General features: G+C 57.3%; 7 protein-coding genes across 7 annotated transcripts; 3 read left to right on the forward strand and 4 right to left on the reverse strand.

Annotated features, from left to right (window-relative positions):
* Positions 1-706: 706 nt before the first annotated feature.
* Positions 707-1,735, reverse strand: CH63R_06680 (Lysine decarboxylase-like protein; the record flags this gene model as incomplete). Its single annotated transcript, XM_018301655.1, has 2 exons — positions 707-1,248; positions 1,339-1,735. The coding sequence occupies 2 exons, from the start codon at positions 1,733-1,735 to the stop codon at positions 707-709; spliced, it is 939 nt and encodes a 312-aa protein (XP_018159505.1).
* Positions 1,736-4,276: 2,541 nt separating this feature from the next.
* Positions 4,277-6,435, forward strand: CH63R_06681 (Cleft lip and palate transmembrane protein 1; the record flags this gene model as incomplete). Its single annotated transcript, XM_018301656.1, has 3 exons — positions 4,277-4,345; positions 4,427-5,126; positions 5,288-6,435. The coding sequence occupies 3 exons, from the start codon at positions 4,277-4,279 to the stop codon at positions 6,433-6,435; spliced, it is 1,917 nt and encodes a 638-aa protein (XP_018159506.1).
* Positions 6,436-8,965: 2,530 nt separating this feature from the next.
* Positions 8,966-10,181, forward strand: CH63R_06682 (uncharacterized protein; the record flags this gene model as incomplete). Its single annotated transcript, XM_018301657.1, has 2 exons — positions 8,966-9,182; positions 9,391-10,181. 2 exons carry the CDS (start codon positions 8,966-8,968, stop codon positions 10,179-10,181), a joined length of 1,008 nt encoding a protein of 335 aa, XP_018159507.1.
* A 647-nt stretch (positions 10,182-10,828) lies between these two features.
* Positions 10,829-11,655, reverse strand: CH63R_06683 (Transporter sec22; the record flags this gene model as incomplete). The annotated part of the gene is made up of 3 exons (XM_018301658.1): positions 10,829-11,297; positions 11,394-11,538; positions 11,622-11,655. The coding sequence occupies 3 exons, from the start codon at positions 11,653-11,655 to the stop codon at positions 10,829-10,831; spliced, it is 648 nt and encodes a 215-aa protein (XP_018159508.1).
* Positions 11,656-13,084: 1,429 nt separating this feature from the next.
* CH63R_06684 (Aflatoxin biosynthesis ketoreductase nor-1) lies at positions 13,085-13,855 on the reverse strand (the record flags this gene model as incomplete). The annotated part of the gene is made up of 1 exon (XM_018301659.1): positions 13,085-13,855. One exon carries the CDS (start codon positions 13,853-13,855, stop codon positions 13,085-13,087), a length of 771 nt encoding a protein of 256 aa, XP_018159509.1.
* A 1,805-nt stretch (positions 13,856-15,660) lies between these two features.
* On the forward strand, positions 15,661-17,190 carry CH63R_06685 (Citrate synthase; the record flags this gene model as incomplete). The annotated part of the gene is made up of 1 exon (XM_018301660.1): positions 15,661-17,190. The coding sequence occupies one exon, from the start codon at positions 15,661-15,663 to the stop codon at positions 17,188-17,190; it is 1,530 nt and encodes a 509-aa protein (XP_018159510.1).
* Positions 17,191-17,365: 175 nt separating this feature from the next.
* On the reverse strand, positions 17,366-18,381 carry CH63R_06686 (Oxidoreductase; the record flags this gene model as incomplete). Its single annotated transcript, XM_018301661.1, has 2 exons — positions 17,366-18,271; positions 18,346-18,381. The coding sequence occupies 2 exons, from the start codon at positions 18,379-18,381 to the stop codon at positions 17,366-17,368; spliced, it is 942 nt and encodes a 313-aa protein (XP_018159511.1).
* Between the last annotated feature and the right edge of the window lie 502 nt (positions 18,382-18,883).

Consider the following 18,883-nt stretch of genomic DNA (forward strand, 5'->3'; position numbering starts at 1 on the left):
AATTGGGTCAATTGGGCTGGCTGAGGGAGGGCGAAGGAAAACGCAGAGTACTTGAACGCACTGAGCCGGCCCGTTTAGACTTGTACCAATACACTGCAAAAAAGAGAGATTCGACAGCCGAATGAACGAGCTGCATCCAATGATTTCCAAGGGACGAGAAGGACATGCGCGACTCGATTTCGCACACACACACACACACACACAGACACACGTGACCTGATGTTCGAGAGATAGAGAGAGTTGCAGGTGGTGGTGGTTAATGATGTAGGTTTGTTTTCCATTGGTTATGCAACTATCATGGTGGTCTATCGAAAATTGCAATGCCAACACCCCGCAAGACAACAGGACAACCGACCTCACCTTTTCCCCCTCACCTCACCGTTCCTCCTCGTCTAATGTCTTATTCCAGGTGTTACCGGCGCCGAGAGCAAAGTCAGAAACCCCTCCCCATTCGCTCACTCCTTTTACCATGGAAACACGAAGGGCGCCAGACTCCGGTACGCATCCGCTTTTCACATTGCACACACGCGACCGGCCATACCTTCCCACAATCCCGAACTCTCCATCTTCTAGTCTTTGGTTCCTTTTCGCTGCCCGCTCAGACCCTGTTTTGCCTTGATTGCTCAATTCACACTTGTTCTTCTTTCGTTCCAACAGATATAACAAAATAACAAGGTTTCGCTTGCTGGTGAGGGTTGCCCAACACTTACGAGTTGTTCCAGTCGAGCTTGAAGGTGGCCTCGGAGACCTTGTAGTCGCGGAGGGCGTTGATGGCGCCCTCGGGGGTGGTGGCGGTGACGAGGATGTCGGCGTTGGCGGCCTTGATAAAGCCCTCGTCGACGCTCTTGCCGACCCACTCGAGAATGCCGTCGTAGAAACCATTGATGTTCAGGAGGCAGATGCCCTTGTCGTGGATGCCGAGCTGGTTCCAGGTGGCCGTCTCGAGGACCTCCTCGATGGTGCCGTAGCCGCCGGGCAGGGCGATGAAGCCGCTGCCGGGCCCACCAGCAAATACCTCCTTGGCCATCATCTGCTTGCGCGTGTGCATGTCCTTTACGACCGTGGTGCGGCCGTAGACAGTCTCGTCAGGAACGTACATGTTGTCCTTGTTGACGGTGCCGTAGGTGCCGTCGCGCTCGTACTTGACGAGGGCCTCGGGGATGATGCCGTGGACCGAGTCCGGACCGGCGAGGGCGACAAGGGACTTTGCCACCTCGCCCATCAGGCCGACAGTGCCACCGCCATAAACTGTGACGTGTCAGTGCGTGTGGGGGAAGGAGGTTGGAGAGAAAGAGAGTGTGAGAGAAAGAATGAGGGAAGGTGGTGAGAGTAACTCACCGAGGTCAATATTGTTCTCTGCCATGACCCGGGCCAACCCGCGAGCGGCTTCCATGTGCTGGGGCTTGAAACCAGGAGAGGCGCCGCAGTAGACACAGATCTTGGTCCTCTTCTGTGCGCCGTTCGTGAGGCCATTGGTGCCATTGGTCTTGGTGCCGTTGGTGGTGCCGTTGGTGGTGCCGTTGGTGGTGCCGTTGGTGGTGCCGTTGGTGGTGCCGTTGGTGGTGCCGTTGGTGGTGCCGTTGGTGGTGCCGTTGGTGGTCTCATTGGTTGTGCTGTTGGCCGTGACGTCGGTGTGACCATTTGTGACACCGTTGGTGGTTGTGTCATTGCCACTGGGAGTGCCATCCCGGGATGCCGGGAATGAAGGCAAGGGTGATGGGCCGCCGGACTGCATGGTTGCGGGTTTTGCTGGTGGTTTCGACGAGAGTCAAGTGTGACGAGTTAGAGAGACGATTCAGTTGTATTTGTGTGTTCTTGATATTGTAGATGTCAGTTTGGTAGTGAGAGTGAGTGAGAGAGGTTGGCGGAGTGGCTTACGAGGGAGACGTCTGTCTTAATAGTGTGCGAGGCGCAGTAAGAAGTCAAGATGACGGGGATTTTGTGGGGAAAGAGACCGTGAGCGTCGAGGTTCGGGCCAAGGTAAGAGTCACAACGAGTAGTCAAGACGCGGTGGGCGGAGGGTTCCGAGAAATTTATCAAGACTCCGACTTCCGAGTCAGAGGAGGAAAAGAATATCAACAAAGCTCTCAGGAAAAGAAGGGCCAGAGAGAAGAGCACGAGAGAGAGAAGCGGTGCAAAGAGAAGTGATGGCGGTGAAAAGCGACCCGGTTATATACGTCTCCTGGGACGTCTTCTGGGATGTCTCTTATTAGTCTTGGGAGGAGCCGAAAAGGGATGCAAGTTTGTCTCGTTGGTTGGGGTTGGAAAAGGAGCAAGCTTCTGTTAGCGACTCGTGGGTGCGTCAACCAAGTATCCTGGTAAGCCAAACCACCTGAAGGGCAATAAGAAAGAAAAAAGAAAAGAAAGATTGGACGGAGGCGAGAGGCAAGCACGCTGCACAGATGTCAATGAGACAACGAGATGTCAGTTACCGCCCCGGACGCATGGGCGACGGGCCGAAGCTCTCTGGGTTTAGCGTAGCAACTGGAACAAACCAAAGGCCCCAAAGGCCCCAAAGGTCTCGCTCGGGGACCCGTGGCTTCTGGGCCGGTACAGTAGTGCCGGCTCTAGTTGGATGCGAAGCACGTAGGTGCTCCAGGAAAAGCAAAGCAAAGGGCCCCTCTCAGACTCTCTTTCGTTGCTTAACCAGAGACGAGGGACGGGGTCGGGTGACCATGTCCATGGTAGACATGGACGTGGACTTGGGACGGGGAAGGGGGCGAGAAACCACGGGAACCCAAGGGGGGAGATCGGGGATGGATGGATAATGGATGGACGGATGGGCCAGAGACGGATCCGGGAGGAGGGACGACTCTCACTCAGGGAGGAGCTGGGCCCTGCTTTGGCTGCACATGGAAGTTTGCGACACTCGACTTGTTGAACGCGACTGATTCGATTTCATCGACGCCGAGACTCGACAAGTTTGGGGTGCACCCTAGTTTGCCTGCGTGTTTGCTTTGCTTCGTCAACTTGTTACAGTACGCTGCGACTGGCCCGCACAAAGTGACCAGGTGACAAGGTTGGAGGCGAGGTCCGAGTCCAATGTTGTGCTGAGAAGCGTAGGGATTTCGACGTCGATGACTCCAACAAACACGGCCTTGGCGAGCCAGAGCCGTCCCGCCAGGATGGATCATGTTAGTACTTCGTAGACATCGAGGGGGCTGGAAAGCAACCGGAAAGGGGGAGGGGTGCCGCGGCACGCGTTGGTGGTTGTCGAAACAGCAAAAAGATCACGGGAGGGGATTGGTCCATCCATCCATCTGCTTCCGGCTGGAAAAGGTTGGCGATATTGGGTAGGGTCGAGATGGATTGTCCATGTTGGATGTTTTGGAGTCCGGAAACGGGCGGCCATCATTGTGTATCAGTGGCCACACATCCTGGCCAGGATAGACATGGTGAGCCGAACAATGAATGGACAGACACAACGTAGCCATCATGTGTCCCTTTCTCGACCGGTGCTACGGAACGGTGGCGACAGCGGGACGACACGGCTACTCGCGTGTGTAATGTGCCGTTGATGAATGGACGGGAAAGAGGGCCACGGGAGTCCGTGTTCGAAGTCGATTGGGTTGGTTGAAGAGGTTCTTTGCTTGATGCTTGGCGTGTGTGCGTTGGAATTCGTGAGATTCCCAAGGGTGCTGGGAGAGTGGGACACGGCACCAAGCTAAACAGTCAACGTTGATTGGTATAGGGACATGCAAGATCCAGCATCTTCCAGCACAGAGATTACAGCATTACAGCACGATAGCACTACAGCATTACAGCACTACAACAGCACACAGCAGTCAGCAGATAGCACACCCCCCTGTCGTTTTCTGCTTCTCTGCAGCGCCGGATCCAAAGTCCAGTGTACTGGGTTCGTGGCGACGCCTCGGCCGTTGATTCGCCCGGGGCAGCACGCAATTTCCAAACGGTCGCCAAGGGTCCGGTGTCGTGTCCCCGACTTTTTGCGATGCTTTCCGCCCCTTCAGGTTGTCCCGAACCTCACTTCTCCAGCAACCGATATCGCAGAACTGCCTCGGTTCCCGCGCCGGAGATAGACACGGTATTCTTTGCCCATCCTACTCGACGAGTTGCTACATTGCGACCATCAGTAGACGAGCAACCAAACTCGCTTTCGCACCCCCCCCCCCCCCCCCCCCCGAGTCCGAGTCTGCCGAGCAACATCCCATCCCCGCATCACTCCCACGAGCGAGCACGCGATCTGTCCTCCGCAAAGTCTCGAAATTCCCAATCCGTCGCCAAAGACAATTGTTCCGCACGTGCCGCAGAGAACATGCCTCAACCACCCAATGCGCCAGCAACGGCCGGCGCTCGCCCGCCTGGCCAGCCGCAGGAACAAGGCGTGAGTGACCTACCTACCACCTCTCGCGGGGTCCGCTCCGCAGCGCGAGAGACATGACGCTGACCAACCGCTTTCCTGTAGGGCATGGGCTTGATGCAGAAGCTGCTGCTTGGTGGCTCCATGTACTTCGGCATGAACATGCTCATGAACAATTTCTTCCAGAAGACCCAGACCGGTACCCAGGTTAAGGACGCCGACGGCAACGTCGTCAGCGTCCCCGCCAACACCGAGGACATCCCGCCGTATCTGCTCCGCCCCAAGGCCCTGGATGAGGGTGCCACATACAACCAGATTCCCCGCAAGCTTGCGCCCATATGGCCCATGGACAGCTACGTCGACATCACCGTCACGCTGTCCGACACATTCGTCCCGACCCCGCTGTCGCAGACGCCACAGGACAAGGTGGTGCTGAAGGAGGAGAAGTTCAAGATTGGCAACTACAGCGAGAAGCGCTCCGTCGACACCACCATTGAAATCCCCCCCTCTGTCCAAAACAACGGTACTCTCTGGGGCCACTTCTACGTCTCGTTGCCCGGAAGCCAGCCCGACCCCCACGTCGACACGTACGACCCTGCCTCTGCCTACTACTTTGCCTTCCCCCTTACCCAGTACATCCCCAAGAAGAAGGAGTTCAAGACCAGGTCTCTTTTGGAGGGAAAGGCCGAGGAGGACACGGAAGAGGTCGCCGAGGAGCAGCAGGAAACCGGTCCCGTCATCGCCAGCTACTACCACCCGAACGCCAGCTTCTCCATCATCCCCAACACGGGAGTGCTCGACTACCGTCAGACTCACCCCGCCGTCCGCCAATTCCTCCATCTTGAACCGACCGGCGCGAGAGATGGCTCCGGGCAGCATTCGTGGTACTGTAAGTAGTCTGCGTACACCCCGCCGTTGCGTTGCGTCGACGACCGGCACTGACCTTTTTTTTTTTTTTTTTTGCAGACCCTATCCTGTTCGTCAACACCTTTTGGCAACTCAAGAGTCAGATGATCCTGCTCAACGACACCGTCACGTCGGTCCCGCTGCACATTGACCTGAACAACATGCGCTCGTGGCAGTTCAACACGCTTGCCGCCATCGAGGCGAGTGCCAAGGAGTCAGCGCGCCAGGCTGCGTACGGCGGGTCGCTGCCCGGTGGTGGCGATGGGTCTGAGATTGAGATGGTCAAGGAGATCTTTGGCGACACGAACCCCATCCTCCTGGGTGTAACGGTCATTGTCAGCATCGCCCACATGATCCTAGAGACGCTCGCTTTCGGATCCGATATTGCGCACTACCGCAAGAAGAAGGACAACGTCGGCATCTCGGTCCGGTCCATCCTGGCCAACGTCTTCATGCAGGCTGTCATCCTGCTCTACCTCATTGACAACTCGCAAAACACCAGCTGGATGATTCTGGGCGGCCAGGCCGTCGGCATTGTCATCGAGCTCTGGAAGATCACGACGATTGTCAACGTTTCGCTCAAGCCAGCGCCGCCTGGCTCGTGGCTGCCATATGTGATCGCCGTCGAGGACAAGCACAAGCTCAGCGAGACGGAGGAGAAGACCAAGGAGTACGACGAGATTGCCTTCAAGTACATGTACATGGCGGGCGTGCCCCTGCTCATCGGCTATGCCATCTACTCGCTGGTTTACGACACGCACAAGTCGTGGTACTCATACATCATCACGACGCTCGTCGGCTCTGTTTACGCGTACGGGTTCCTCATGATGGTCCCTTCGCTGTACATCAACTACAGGCTCAAGAGTGTTGCGCACATGCCCGCCAAGGCCATGATGTACAAGTTCCTGAACACTTTCATCGACGACCTGTTTGCGTTCACGATCAAGATGCCCTTCCTCCACAGGCTGTCTACGTTCCGTGACGACATCATTTTCTTCATTTACATCTACCAGCGCTGGGCCTACAGGATCGACTACACCCGCGTCAACGAGTTCGGCCAGGGTGGCGAGGACGAGGAGGAGGAAGCAGATGCATCCAAGGCCAAGGCCAAGGAGCTGCTCGAGAGCGAACCCGCCGCAGAGAAGATTAAGAGCGCTGCGGGCAAGGCCACGGGCGCTGACACTGGCAAGGCCAAGAAGAGAAAGTAGAAAAAGCAGAGAGACAAGAGATAGATGACGCGCACGGCAGAGGAAGAGAGTGTGGATAACACGGTGTACATGATGGACCTAGACCTGGTTTAGGGGTGTAGGAAGAAAAGGAAGCAGCCGCAACTGCATTTTGCATAGCGGCTCGTCTCGGGCAGACAGGTAGATGGTAGATGGTAGATGGTCGCGCGATATGCTCAATCAAGATCTCATGTGTCCATGTGTCTTGTCTCTTTCTGTCAAGTGCTGCGAATACATGTGGGAACGGACTCGTCGCTTCTCACATATCGTCTGCATGGTGCATCTCATCCGCAGATCCGCAGAAGCATCGACGGAACTACCTAGGTAGATAGACCGGCATGTACGCTTGGACGGTCTGGCGAGACGACGTAAAGAAAGTGTTGGGTCGGGGGAAAAGCAACGATGACGGGCCGGGTGGGTACCGCTTTCCAATCCGGCATTTCCATGATAAGACAGATGGAAATCCCAAGATTTGCTTTTTTGGTAGGATACACCCGACCGGAGGAGGGACATTGAGACAAGATGCTGCTCGCTCCCTGACCACAATACTTGGCTGAGCCGGTACATCTTTTAGGTGCAGCAGCAGTAGCAGTAGCAGCAGTAGCATGGGTAGGTAGGTAGGCAGGCAAGGTAGGTAAGGAGGTGGGTAGGCACGTAGCTCTTTTGCGGCTGAGAATGCCATGGAAAAATAGACGCACCATGTTCCCGGGCTTGCGGACAGAGCCTACAGGGGAAGGGGGGGAGGGGCGGCAGGCCCCTAAAAGATGGTGGGAGCTCCGTGCCTGGTAGGGCAGAGACAAGCTCGTATATCGCCGCGCCCTATCAGAAGGCTCCATTGGGGGAGTTGGGCAGGGGGAACTTGGGAAGGGATGACGCCAGGTCCCATCCAAACGGTGTTTTGAAGCTGGGATTGCAGCTCCACGGAGGTAGGTAAGTACCTACCCTGCTGTACTAGTATTTGCACTGCCCTCGACTCCCTAGCTTCTCCCTAGGTAGTTAGGTAGGTATCACAGGTTTTTACCTACCTAGGTAAGATACCTGCCTAGGTAATGTACGGATACGGTTCGTGGAGACCGGAGTGAGGTTGGGTGCACACAGCAAGAGGGCTGTTGCTGAAAAGGGTGGGAAAAGGTGGGGGGGATAATGCCTAAAATAAACAAGAGGTAGCAGGGTAGCGTTTAGTCTGTAGCGAGGGAGACATGTACTGTGCCGTGTTCCTGAGCAATGAGCTCTTGTCCTCGGTTGATCGGATGTCGTCCACGCAATGCAGCGTCTGGCTGGAATGAAACCGAAGAAAGGGATGGGACTGCGGGTTTCATAGCAGGAAAGAGGTCGGTTACGGGATTACAGATGATTACAGACTACGACGCGCCAAACAGACAAGCAGTAGTCTACCTGCCTTTCTACCAACTGTGTTTCTACCAACTGTGCCTTATTGCAGCTGCCCCAAAACAGTCATGGCGGGTATGTATCAAGCATCGAGAGTACCTAGGTATTGATTGTCAAAGGCACCGCCCAAAACCTTATGGTCCTCTTCCAGTCCAGTCCGTAGTCCGTCGGTTCGTCCCCCCTTTCTTCCCTCTTGAACTTTCTTTCCCTCACTTCCATATCTAACTCTCCCCTCTCTTCTGCCACGTTGCTGCCCACGCCCCTTCCCCCACTGTCTCTGTAGTTCGCTGGTTGCTCTCGTTGGGGTTTCCCACCCGTTTCTCACATGCCCAGGTTCCCCCGCCTGCCACCTTGCGTTCGTCCCATGCATCTCCTCCGATCATGACAGACTGGCGACCGACCGCTTAGGGTCCCTAACAACGCAGAAATTAGTAGCCACCACACCAGCAAACAGCCCAACACAGGCACTGGCTCATCTCACAGGCGTCGCACAGCAGACGCACCCGCCAAGCAGGGCTCCGGACTTTCGGTTCGATCGACGGGGGTTCGAGGTCCACGCCGCCTCGTACACTGTGGACCGTGGGAGTTCCACAGCACACATGTGCCTGACCTCTGACTGACGTCTTTCATCGTCCGCTCCCCATTAGGTATTCGTACAGTCAGGGCCCCCCCGGCACCGCATCCCGACGCTCCACGGTCCGCCGGCCACTTGTGGGAGAGAGGGAGGGAGCCGAACCTTCGCTTTACAGGCAACGTAAGCTACAAGACTTCAAGTACATACAAAACCCAGGTTCGGACGGGGTGGCCGTGCCGCCCGCGTGCCCGCGCCCGCTGTCCCTCAATTGACTCTTTCGGTTTCTGCCCCATTCGGGACATTTTGCGGCCCCCCCTTCTCAGTTCTCCAGTGCTGCAAAGGGGCGCTCAAGGCGGTTTGTTATTGGGGCGCCCGCCGCACGGCATCCGCTAAAAACCGAGGAAGCCCGTCCGTCACCCCTCCTCCCTCGATAGAACTGCCGTGTGTTGTCCGTCGCGCGAACCTCTTTCTCTACCCTCTCGACCTAGCCCGACGAATCCCCTCGAAAAGTTTTCTTTCGAGGAGACCACGGAAGGGGTTTCCCGAATCATGAGCAGCCCTACCGTCGGGTCCCTTCTGGCTGCCATTGCGACACTCATCAGTGATGGCCTGCGAATCCTCCAGCTCGCCGATAAGCGCCAATGGGGACCTGACGAACATGAGCAGTTGCGCCTGCTCGACGACGCCCTCGACGATGCCAAGAAGGACTTTCAGGAGCTGTCGGTCCTCGTCAACGGCCAACGCTATTACATGAACGATCGAAAACGTGAGTAGGCCAGCATTCCCGCCATTCTCGATCCAGACGTCTAGAAATCGCCATGTCCGAGGTTCTACGGAACCCCGCGATAGAGCGGAGGCCTCTCTCTACCCTTTGCCTGTCAACTGGCTCCCCGCCAAATCTCGCCTAGCCTGTGCATTGCACAATTGCCCACGACCCATGCTGACTGCTTGTCTATCTCTCTTTCTCTATCTAGCCCATTCAATCGCCGAGTTACAAGTATTGCGTTCCAAATTCGAGCTTCACGTCGCCAACTTCAAGGACTGGGCCAGGATAGGAGGGCCCATCAACCCCGTATGGGCCCGGGACACGACTGAGTTGCGCCGCGAGCTTCATCGCGCACAGTGCCGCGCTGCAAGAAGGATATTCGCCGCGGAACAAGAGACGTCCGCTAGATGCCTAGGTGCCTTTCTAGTCTACAGAAAACAGCGAGAATGGCGGAACCGGCCCGCCTTGAACGAAGAGGAGCACCACCGGCGACACGTGGAGGAGGTGGTAGCTTGCAACACCATTGGTAAATTTGAGCGCTTCGGAGACGGGGGCATTGCCTTTGTATGCGACTTTTGCGACGGACACCTGGTGTGGGAAGACCTGGAGAGCATGCCATCGCTCCGCGCCGCCGAGGAGTCCAGCACCAGCCCCTTGCCGCCTATTTCGCCGACGACACAGATGCCCTATTGGCAGGCGACGGGGTTCACAGCATCAAAACGACGACAGGAGAAGACGGTTGTGTTCGCGCCCCTAGCGATAGCGAACCACATGGCGCCGTATCAGGGGGACTGGGTCGCCCGCCTCCTCTGCCCCTTTTGCGACGAGGCTCCTTATGCCGAGGATGGCGACGATGACGATGACCTGCGGGATCCGCTCGACGATTCTGGGTTCGAGGATCTCCAGGCATTCCAGGAGCACCTTGAGTGGCAACACACGGCGGCCTCAATACCGGCCGTACCCCTACCCAAGGCGGCCAAGGAGTGTCTGGTGATGTGACACGACTGAAATTCGACAGCGGTTTATGGCGGCGCAACACGGTGATTCGTTTGTGTATACATGTACATTTACGTATCGTCTTTTTGACATGGGCGAGGAGTTGGGGAATTCTTTTTTACAAAGAGGGGCTGGATTCGTTCATCCGCACTACGACGCATGAGATTATTCCTGGGTTATACGCCTTTTTTCTTTTTCCATTCCTATTTCTTGATACCGCAGAAGGGGCCATGTCAGACACAAGGACTGAGATGACACCACGGTCACCACCGTCCAGTCTAGAGAGACTCATCAGAGGCATAGATACCGCAAGTCTACTAGTGTTGGATCGTGTTCCACATTAAGACTCAAGAAAATAACACTATTTCGCAAAAAACAAGAAACACCTCCCGTGTTTTATGGCGCCTCGGCGTCTTCCTCGTGGCTAGCCGTCTGGAAAGACGGCTTCGTGACTCGAATTGATTTACATGAACAAAGAGAGGGAGAGAGAGGAATATACAACCAGTGCACGCGCAACGCCTGTCTCTTGGAAACATGATGACAGAGAAAGAAAGAAAAAAAAGTCTCCTTGAAGATCAGAAGGCTCCTGGAAACGGGGGTTCCGTTGGCCCCTCCCCCCCCCCCCCCCCTTTAGCTGGTGGACGACCGAATTAGAAGAAACGCCACCAGAAGAAGACGATGACGATGAAGGCCAGGGCACCGAGGGGGCCGTACTGCTTCAGCAGCAGCTCCCAGTTGATGCGGACGGCGGCGCGCCTGTACTTCTTGCTGTCGTCGCGCAGGCGGGAGCTGAGCTCGCCCATGCGCTCGAGCGAGTCGCCGCGGTAGAGCAGGTCCTCAATGTTCTTGGTCATGACCTTGGTGACGTCGCGGAGCTCGTCGTTGAGCTTGTCGAGGTTCTGGGCGGCGCGGGCGTCCGAGTAGGTGGCCTTTGTGCGGGAGATGAAGGTGTCGAACTCCATGAAGGCGTAGGGCCGCAGGGACGGGGAGTGGAGTTGGGCGGGCGGGTAGGTCGTCGTGAACTCGCGGGCGAGGTCGGAGAGGTAGGTGAAGGCGAGCTTGCGCGGGTAGGAGCGTTCCGTGATGCAGATGAAGGTGATGTCCGAGTCGATGAGGTAGCTGGAGGTCGTCGACGGGCCTGGTTAGCTAGGGTCGTTTTTAAAAGGGGAGGGTGGAAGGGGGATGCGATGGCACGCCGGCGGGAGGAGTACGGACTTGATGTTGTAGGCGCCGCTTTCGATGCTGGCTTGCGGTTCCGAGTTGCGCGTGAGCTTGCGGAGGACCTGTTTGATTTGCGACTTGACCTCGGAGAGGGCGGCTTCTTGTTGCTCGTCGTCGACGGAGGCGCAGAGCATCAGGCCTGCGTAAAGGGTGTTAGTCCATCCGTACGGGGGAGACGATACGAGGAGAAGGGGAGGGGGGGGAGACCGCGGGGGTGCGTACCGTCGAGCCTTGCTATTTGCGTTGAACGGATCATTGTGTCGGGGTGTTATGTGGTGTTGTAGGAGGGGAGGGAACGAGTGTTCGGGTCGAGAGTAGACCTCCTTGTTGTGGTCGAGGACGGAGGGGCCGGGGGGAAGCTATCGATCGCAGCTTGGACGACCGGGTCGTCGTTGGATAAGACGTGTCCTCAAGGAGCGCTTGACGCTTTTCGTGTTCCAAGGTACGGGTACGGTATGCGCGAGAGGTCCCAAGGTTTCCGGCTCGACTGGCTTTTGTTGTCTCTGTCGGGTCGGTCAGGAGGCGATCGGCGAAGGATATCGGAAGGTTGAATTGGGGTATCTATCTTCAAAGGTCTTGTTGTGTTCTCTTATCGAACCAGGGGGGGTGGGCTTTTTTTTTTTTTTTTTGTCTGCTAAATATCAGGATCATGGGTCTCGCTTGTCCCGAGGCGGGAGAGCTTCAGAGATGACAACATGGGCTGGCCATGGCTGGCCAATTGGAGGGCTCGCGCCGGGGGAATTAGTTACAGTTATCAGGAGTCCTGTGGCGCCTGTGGCTCGGTCGTCTTAGCCTTGTTTTAGGCAAGAGCACCTTATTTAGGCTTCAGCGGCCACTGGAAGACCCCCTTCTCTCGCCTGTAACTACTCAATATGTTTCGGGGGAGGTGTCGCAAGAGTAATGCTATCTTGAGACAACACAGCTTGGACGTTCAACTTGCTCCCTAGAACTGATACTTGGGGTCTCAGGGCTTGAACAACCTTCTCTGGCATGTCGAGCATGGTCATCCGAATGATCAAATTGAGCAATCCGGGCGCCTTGGAGACGGTTCTGGGGCTCTTAGAATCAGACGGTTAAACGGAAAGGAAGCCGCAAGATCCGCCCGAAAACACGGCGGTGACGACCCTGTCTAATTGTCTTATGGTCATCTGAATGCTCACTGGCATGGGGTGAAGGGACAAAAGGAGTCGGAGTCTTTGAACGATCCAGCCTCTGCGTGGCACCGGATCAGGAGTGAGTTGACCGCGACGTTCTGGTAGTAAGACAGCCAGGCAATCATGGGTCTATTGAAGAACTCTACGAGACATGACACCGAGACAAGCAACACTTCAACATGACCAGTTGGCCATCCGCGATTGATCGACGGCTTTGTAGAGAAATCAAGAGGACCGACCAGTACGATGACAGCCAAACAATCTACGCATGTCACGCACGAAAAGATTTACAGCAGGGGGCATCAGTCCATCAGGGCCAGTTTCTAGAAGTATGATCTTTAGGTAGTGTGCAATGTTACTCCAGAAATGTATCTATACACATATATATACACCAATGCCTTGTAAGAGAACTGTCAAACTCTCCGAGGCAAGTACGCGAAGGTGCGTGAACATGTTGACAGCTCGTACAGACTTACTCGGTCCGACGACGCCTGATCAACGAGAGACACACCTGAATCCCAAGACATTGCTCTACCACGGCAGAGTAGAACCGTCGTAGCTCTTGAACGATCCGCCTGTGGTTTTCCTGCTGGCCGTATCGAGCAAAGCTATCATGCTCCCGACGCTCTCCTCCACGCTAATAGCCCCGATGGACTCCAAAACGTCGTCGCCCATGCTGCTATTCATGTCCGTGCGGACGACGCCGGGGTGGCAGGCGAAGCTGGTCAGCCACGGCTCCTCGAGGTGCAGCCTCTGGACGAACCAGTTCAGGGCCGACTTGCTGGCGCCGTACGGAGCGACGTTGGCGGCGAAGGCCTCGTAAATTGACGCCTGAGCCCCGATGCTCGCCAGGGACGACGAGACGCCCATGAAGACGGGGCCGCCCTCCCTCGTGCTGGCCCTCAGGAGCGGCGCCGTCGCGCTGACGAGGGTGACGGGCCCGACGGCGTTGACGGCGAAGAGTTGCAGAGCCGTCTCGGGCACGATGTCGATGGTCCGGCCGTTGGGGGAGGCGACGCCGGCGTTGGCGATGACGACGTCGACCGCTGCGATGCCGTGGTCCTTCTGCAGGCTGGAGACGGCGGCGGCGGCGTCCGAGGCGGCGCTGACGTCGATCTTGACCAGGATGAGCGCCGAGCCCTCCGCCTTGGGGAGGCTGGTCAGCGACTGGGAGACGGGGCTCGAGGGGTCGCGGACGCCGGCGATGACGGTTGTCGAGGGCCGTTGGAGGAGGGCGGCGACGAAGCCCCTCCCGATGCCGCGGTTGGCGCCGGAGATCAGGTAGGTCTGGCTGGAGGACATGACGAGACTCGGCAAATGTGTTTTTTTGTTTGTCTGTTTGTGTCGAGTGGGATTTGCGATGCTTCTTTGGCTTTTGGGACTGAAGTTGCGGTGGTAACACGGTGGGAAGAGATCTGGGGGAGGGAGAGCGCTTCCAGGAGTGATGTGCAGGGAAATGTGGGATTATTTAAACACATGGAAGAACGGCGATGAGATTCCCAGTTTCACTCATGTTTGTAATCCGTCCAAATCACCGATTGCTGTAGGTTGTCGCCTCCCCGCGGAAGTCCATCCCACAATCAGATGGAACTACGGGTTTTCCCTTTCCCTCCCGCAGTTGCCGGGAGGAGTTGAGCTCGACCGGCGGCCGGGCGATCACCGGATTGATAATCACAGTTAGCCCGTCGCGTTAACTCCGTCCGGACGAACCTTGCTACGACGGGAACGAAGATAGCAAGATGGCGCGGGTGTGTGGGGTGGTAGATTGCAGTCCTTTTCAGAAGTTGTCCGTTGCGTTCTGATACACAGGATGGAACTGACAGGCCTATCTTCATCGTCAAGGACAGGGGGAGGGGAGGCTGATTGTTTTCCATCTTTAGCCATTTCTACGGGGAACGGACAAAGAATACGATGCTTCGGCGCCATGTTCGCACGGTTATACAAGTGGGACGCATCCACTCTTCGTGGGCCGCCCATAAGGTTTTGGAACCCAGGATGCCAAGGCGTGCACCGCCTTGTGCTTGAAAATGTGCGGATTCCGTACAGCATTTCGAGAGATTTCTCCAACCGTTGAACTTGTAAAGACAACTGAAAGGTTTAGACAAGCATTTGGTCGAAGATGAGCGGACTCAGCTGGCATTGCTACATCCAGGTACTCCTCGTGAGATGATGTTACGAGTGAACATTGATTGTTGTCGCCGAGTCTGTTTGAGGGTTGTTGACATAGCAGGTCTTGACAGTCAGTCACGCGGAGGGGTAGTTGGCCGTAATTGAGGAAGTTGGTTCTTTCCCTTCTTGAAGCGTTCATTGCGAACAAACTCAACCAATCCGTTTCTCACAAGAGGTCCTATCATATACATCATACTGTGTAGGTGACAGGTCAGGGTTAACTTAGTGGGCCTGAACTATGTTGCCAAGCATTCAAGAGACAACTTGCGGCATGCTTAGGGGTTCTAGACACATAGAGCATTCCAGAGAGCTTGATCATGGCGAACGTGGTCAAGGGCAGTCAACATGTTGGCAACTTGACACGAAGCTTCTTCACTTAACCTTGATGGGCGGAAGCCCACTCCTAACGGACGTTAAGTGCCCGTTCAGGTCAAGCGCAGCAGACGGCGATCCCCCTTCTACGTTCTAGCATGTGCAAATGCAGCTAGCGTCGCCCACTGATCTGGGGATCTGCGGAGGCTGCGTGGAGAGCTGCGAAAAGAACCTCGGCACTCGGTCAGCTTTGCCGGACCTCCCGACGTCAACCGACTCGTCTCGGCGCGTTTGTTGCTTTCAGCTGCTTTGCGGGAAACCGGAAACACACACACACACATTCGCATACACGCTCACATACACATCCACGCATACACGCCATTGGAGAGAGTGAGAGAGTGAGAGAGAGTGGAAGATAGAGAAGGAGCATCTGATATTCCATTCGTCCGGTGCGCCACCACGTCTAATTCTTCTATTCAAAGCCGTCGTCGCCCTTCACAACCCCAACCCCCGTTTATCCCCCCCCCCTCCCGCCATCCGTCATCATCCCACTTCCGGACGGGGAAACTCCACATCTGCATTGGTCTTCCTTTCCATCTCTTCATCACTCATCTTGATCCTCAGACATGGTTACCGTGGCCAAAAACGCGGCACGCGGCGCCACCAGCGCGCCGCGCCAGACGCTCACCGTCGTGGACAACCGCACCGGCAGCTCGTACGAGCTGCCCATCAAGAACAACTCGGTCCTGGCGACGGACATCAAGAAGATCAAGGCGGCGCGCGGCAATGACCGTCCCGAGGATGAGACGGACCAGGGCCTCCGCGTCTACGACCCGGCCTACATGAACACGGCCGTCGTCCAGAGCAACATCACCTACATCAACGGCCTGGAGGGCATACTCCGCTACCGCGGCTACCCCATCCAGCAGCTCGTCGACAAGTCTCATTTTCTCGAGTCGGCCTTCCTGCTCATCTACGGCGAGCTGCCCACGTCGTCCCAGTACAGCCGCTGGCAGGACGAGATCATGCACCACACCTACATCCACAGCGACATCGAGGGCATGTTCAAGTCGTTCCGCTACGACACCCACCCCATGGCCATGCTGCAGGCCTCCTTCTCCTCGCTCGGCGCCTTCGCCCCGGAGTCGAACCCGAGTCTGCAGGGCCAGAAGCTGTACACCGACGCCGCCTCGGGCGACATGCACGCCCTCAAGATGCTCGACAAGCAGATCCTGCGCATCATCGGCAAGGCGCCCACGCTGGCCGCCGCCTCGTACCGCATGCGCCAGGGCCGGCCCTTCAACCGCCCCGCCCAGGGGCTCAGCTACACGGGCAACTTCCTGTACCTGCTCGACCACCTGAGCGGGCACGAGTACCAGCCTCACCCGGTGCTGGAGCGCGCCCTCGACGCCCTCTTCATCATCCACGCCGACCACGAGGTCAACTGCTCGACGGCGACGGTGCTGCAGGTCGGCTCGAGCCTCGTCGACCCCTACAGCGTCGTCTCGGCCGGCTGCGCCGCGCTGTACGGCCCCAGCCACGGCGGCGCCAGCGAGAGCGCCATCCGCATGCTCATGGAGATTGGCAGCCCCGAGAACGTGCCGGCCTTCATGCAGAAGGTCGAGAAGCGGGAGCGCGTGCTCGTCGGCTTCGGCCACCGCGTCTACAAGAACGTCGACCCGCGCTCGACCGCCATCCGCAAGCTGGCCGAGGAGGTCTTCGCCGTCACGGGCCGGAACCAGCTCCTCGACACGGCGCTCGAGCTCGCCAGGTACGCGCGCGAGAGCGAGTTCATGACGAAGCGCAACCTGTACCCCAACGTCGACTTCTACTCGGGCCTCATCTACCAGGCCATGGGCTTCCCGCTCGACTTCTACCCCGTCCTGTTCGCCGTCCCCCGCTGCGTCGGCTGGCTGGCCCACTGGAGGCAGCAGATGCTGCAGAAGGGTGGCGTCAAGATCTGGCGGCCCCGCCAGCTGTACGTCGGCGAGGGCGAGCGCGAGTACGTCGAGGCCGGCCAGAGGCGGGAGAAGCGCGACAAGTCGCTGTTCGACGAGCCCGTGCAGGTCAGCCACGGCGGTGACAGCAAGAGGAACGAGCTCGCCACGTACAAGGACGAGATGGGCAACGCCTGGAGGGGCCGTTCGAAGCTTTGAGTGTAGCATTACTGTCCGTCTGTCTGTCTTTCTGTCTGGTCTGGCTTGTGGATGGCGCAAGGTTTCATGGATATCAAGAACGTGAAAAGACGTGCGTGCGTGGTGTTTTCGATTTAGAAAAGACTGTTATACAATACGATCGCCTCTCTCTCTCTCCCCCTCTCTTCCCTTTTGGTTACTTCGTCATTCCCGTCTTCTGGGCGACCTCGCGGATCACGAGCTCCAGCTCCTTCTCGCTCATGGTCTCGAGCCCGACCTTGTCGTTCCAGCTCATCTCCCGGAAGCTCTCGCTGCCTCCGTACCCCTTGCCGTACATCATCTGGTAGTAGAACTGCATCATGGCGGACGAATCGCCCCTCTCGAGCCTGGCCTTTGCGTCCTGGTAGAGCGCCTCCACGTCGTGGTTCTCAACCGCAAAGGTCCGGCCCGTGACCTTCTCGCCCAGCCTGGTCAACTGCCTCTCGCTGACGGCCGCCGAGTGGATGTACACGGACTTGTTCTCCGCCTCTCGGTACAGCCCGTTCTCGTCGCGCAGGATCTTGGCGATCGTGGCGGCGACGTCCGACGGCCTCGTCGCCCCGATCGGGTTGTCGCCGCCGTCGTGGAGCCTGGCCGTCCCGGTCCGGAAGTCCGGGCCCAGCCCGCCGAAGGACAGGACCATCTCGAGGAAGGGGCCGTTGTTGACGCTCGTCCAGCTCGACGTGCCGCCGGCCTCGGCTATGCGCTCGGCGAGGTAGCGCCGCGTCCGCACCTTGTCGGCGACGATGGGGAGGCCCTCGGCGAAGGGCGACTCAAGGTTGGTGCTGTACTCGGAGGGGATGATGCGCCTCACCCCGGCGGCGAGCGCGGCGTCGATCCAGGGCTTCTGCTCCGCGAGGACGATGGGGTCCGGCGCCGCCGAGATGACGGCGTCGTGCCCTTTGAACGCGGAGGCGAGATCGTTGACGTCATCCGTGTCGAGCTTGACGGACGTGGCTCCCTGGTGAGCCACCTTGTCGGACCCGGCCCGCTGGATGGCCGTCACGGACATTCCGGACTGAAGGAGGGCCTTGACTATTTCGGACCCCATTTGGCCAGTTGCCTTGAGAGGGAGGAAGGGGAGGGAAGCGTCAGTCCGTGAACCGATGATGCCGGGATGAGGGCTGCTGCACTTACGCCAATGACTGCCACTTTACGGATCGGGGAGGACATCCTGTGACGAAGCTTTCTTGTTTGTATTCTGCCTAGTGTGAGGATGTGATGGAAACTATCGTACTACGAGGGCAGCAGACAAGTTGTATGGAATGATGATTGTCTCTGAGCGGGATTCCCCAGAGTCGCAGGTCCCCCTTGTCCGACTTTTGTGCGTGAAGTGATATGATTGCCGGGGGCCGGGCGCGGCGCTTCGCAAGCGCTGCACGGGGAAAAGAGGGGATTACGCAGTTTTAAAAAAGCGCTGCGTCCGAGGCCAGTTATCCAAATCGGGGCGTTTGTTGGATGGCGATGTTTTTGTCCAATTGTGTTCGTGTTACAAAGCCCCCTTCGGTACTCTCTCCGTCGATGGGCTTTGTTATTTTCAGTATCAGTTCTCGAAACAAGCAGGTTGAATCAAACTACGAAAGTGGTAACAACAGGAGGCAACCTTCTATCAGCTTGACGGTGTGTCTACAAAATAAACTGATTGTGTGTCGTCATAACAGAGCCATCTCGCAAA

Source organism: Colletotrichum higginsianum, chromosome 4 (genome assembly GCF_001672515.1).
Source record: "Colletotrichum higginsianum IMI 349063 chromosome 4, whole genome shotgun sequence".
In the NCBI taxonomy this organism is placed as follows: Eukaryota; Fungi; Ascomycota; class Sordariomycetes; order Glomerellales; family Glomerellaceae; genus Colletotrichum; species Colletotrichum higginsianum.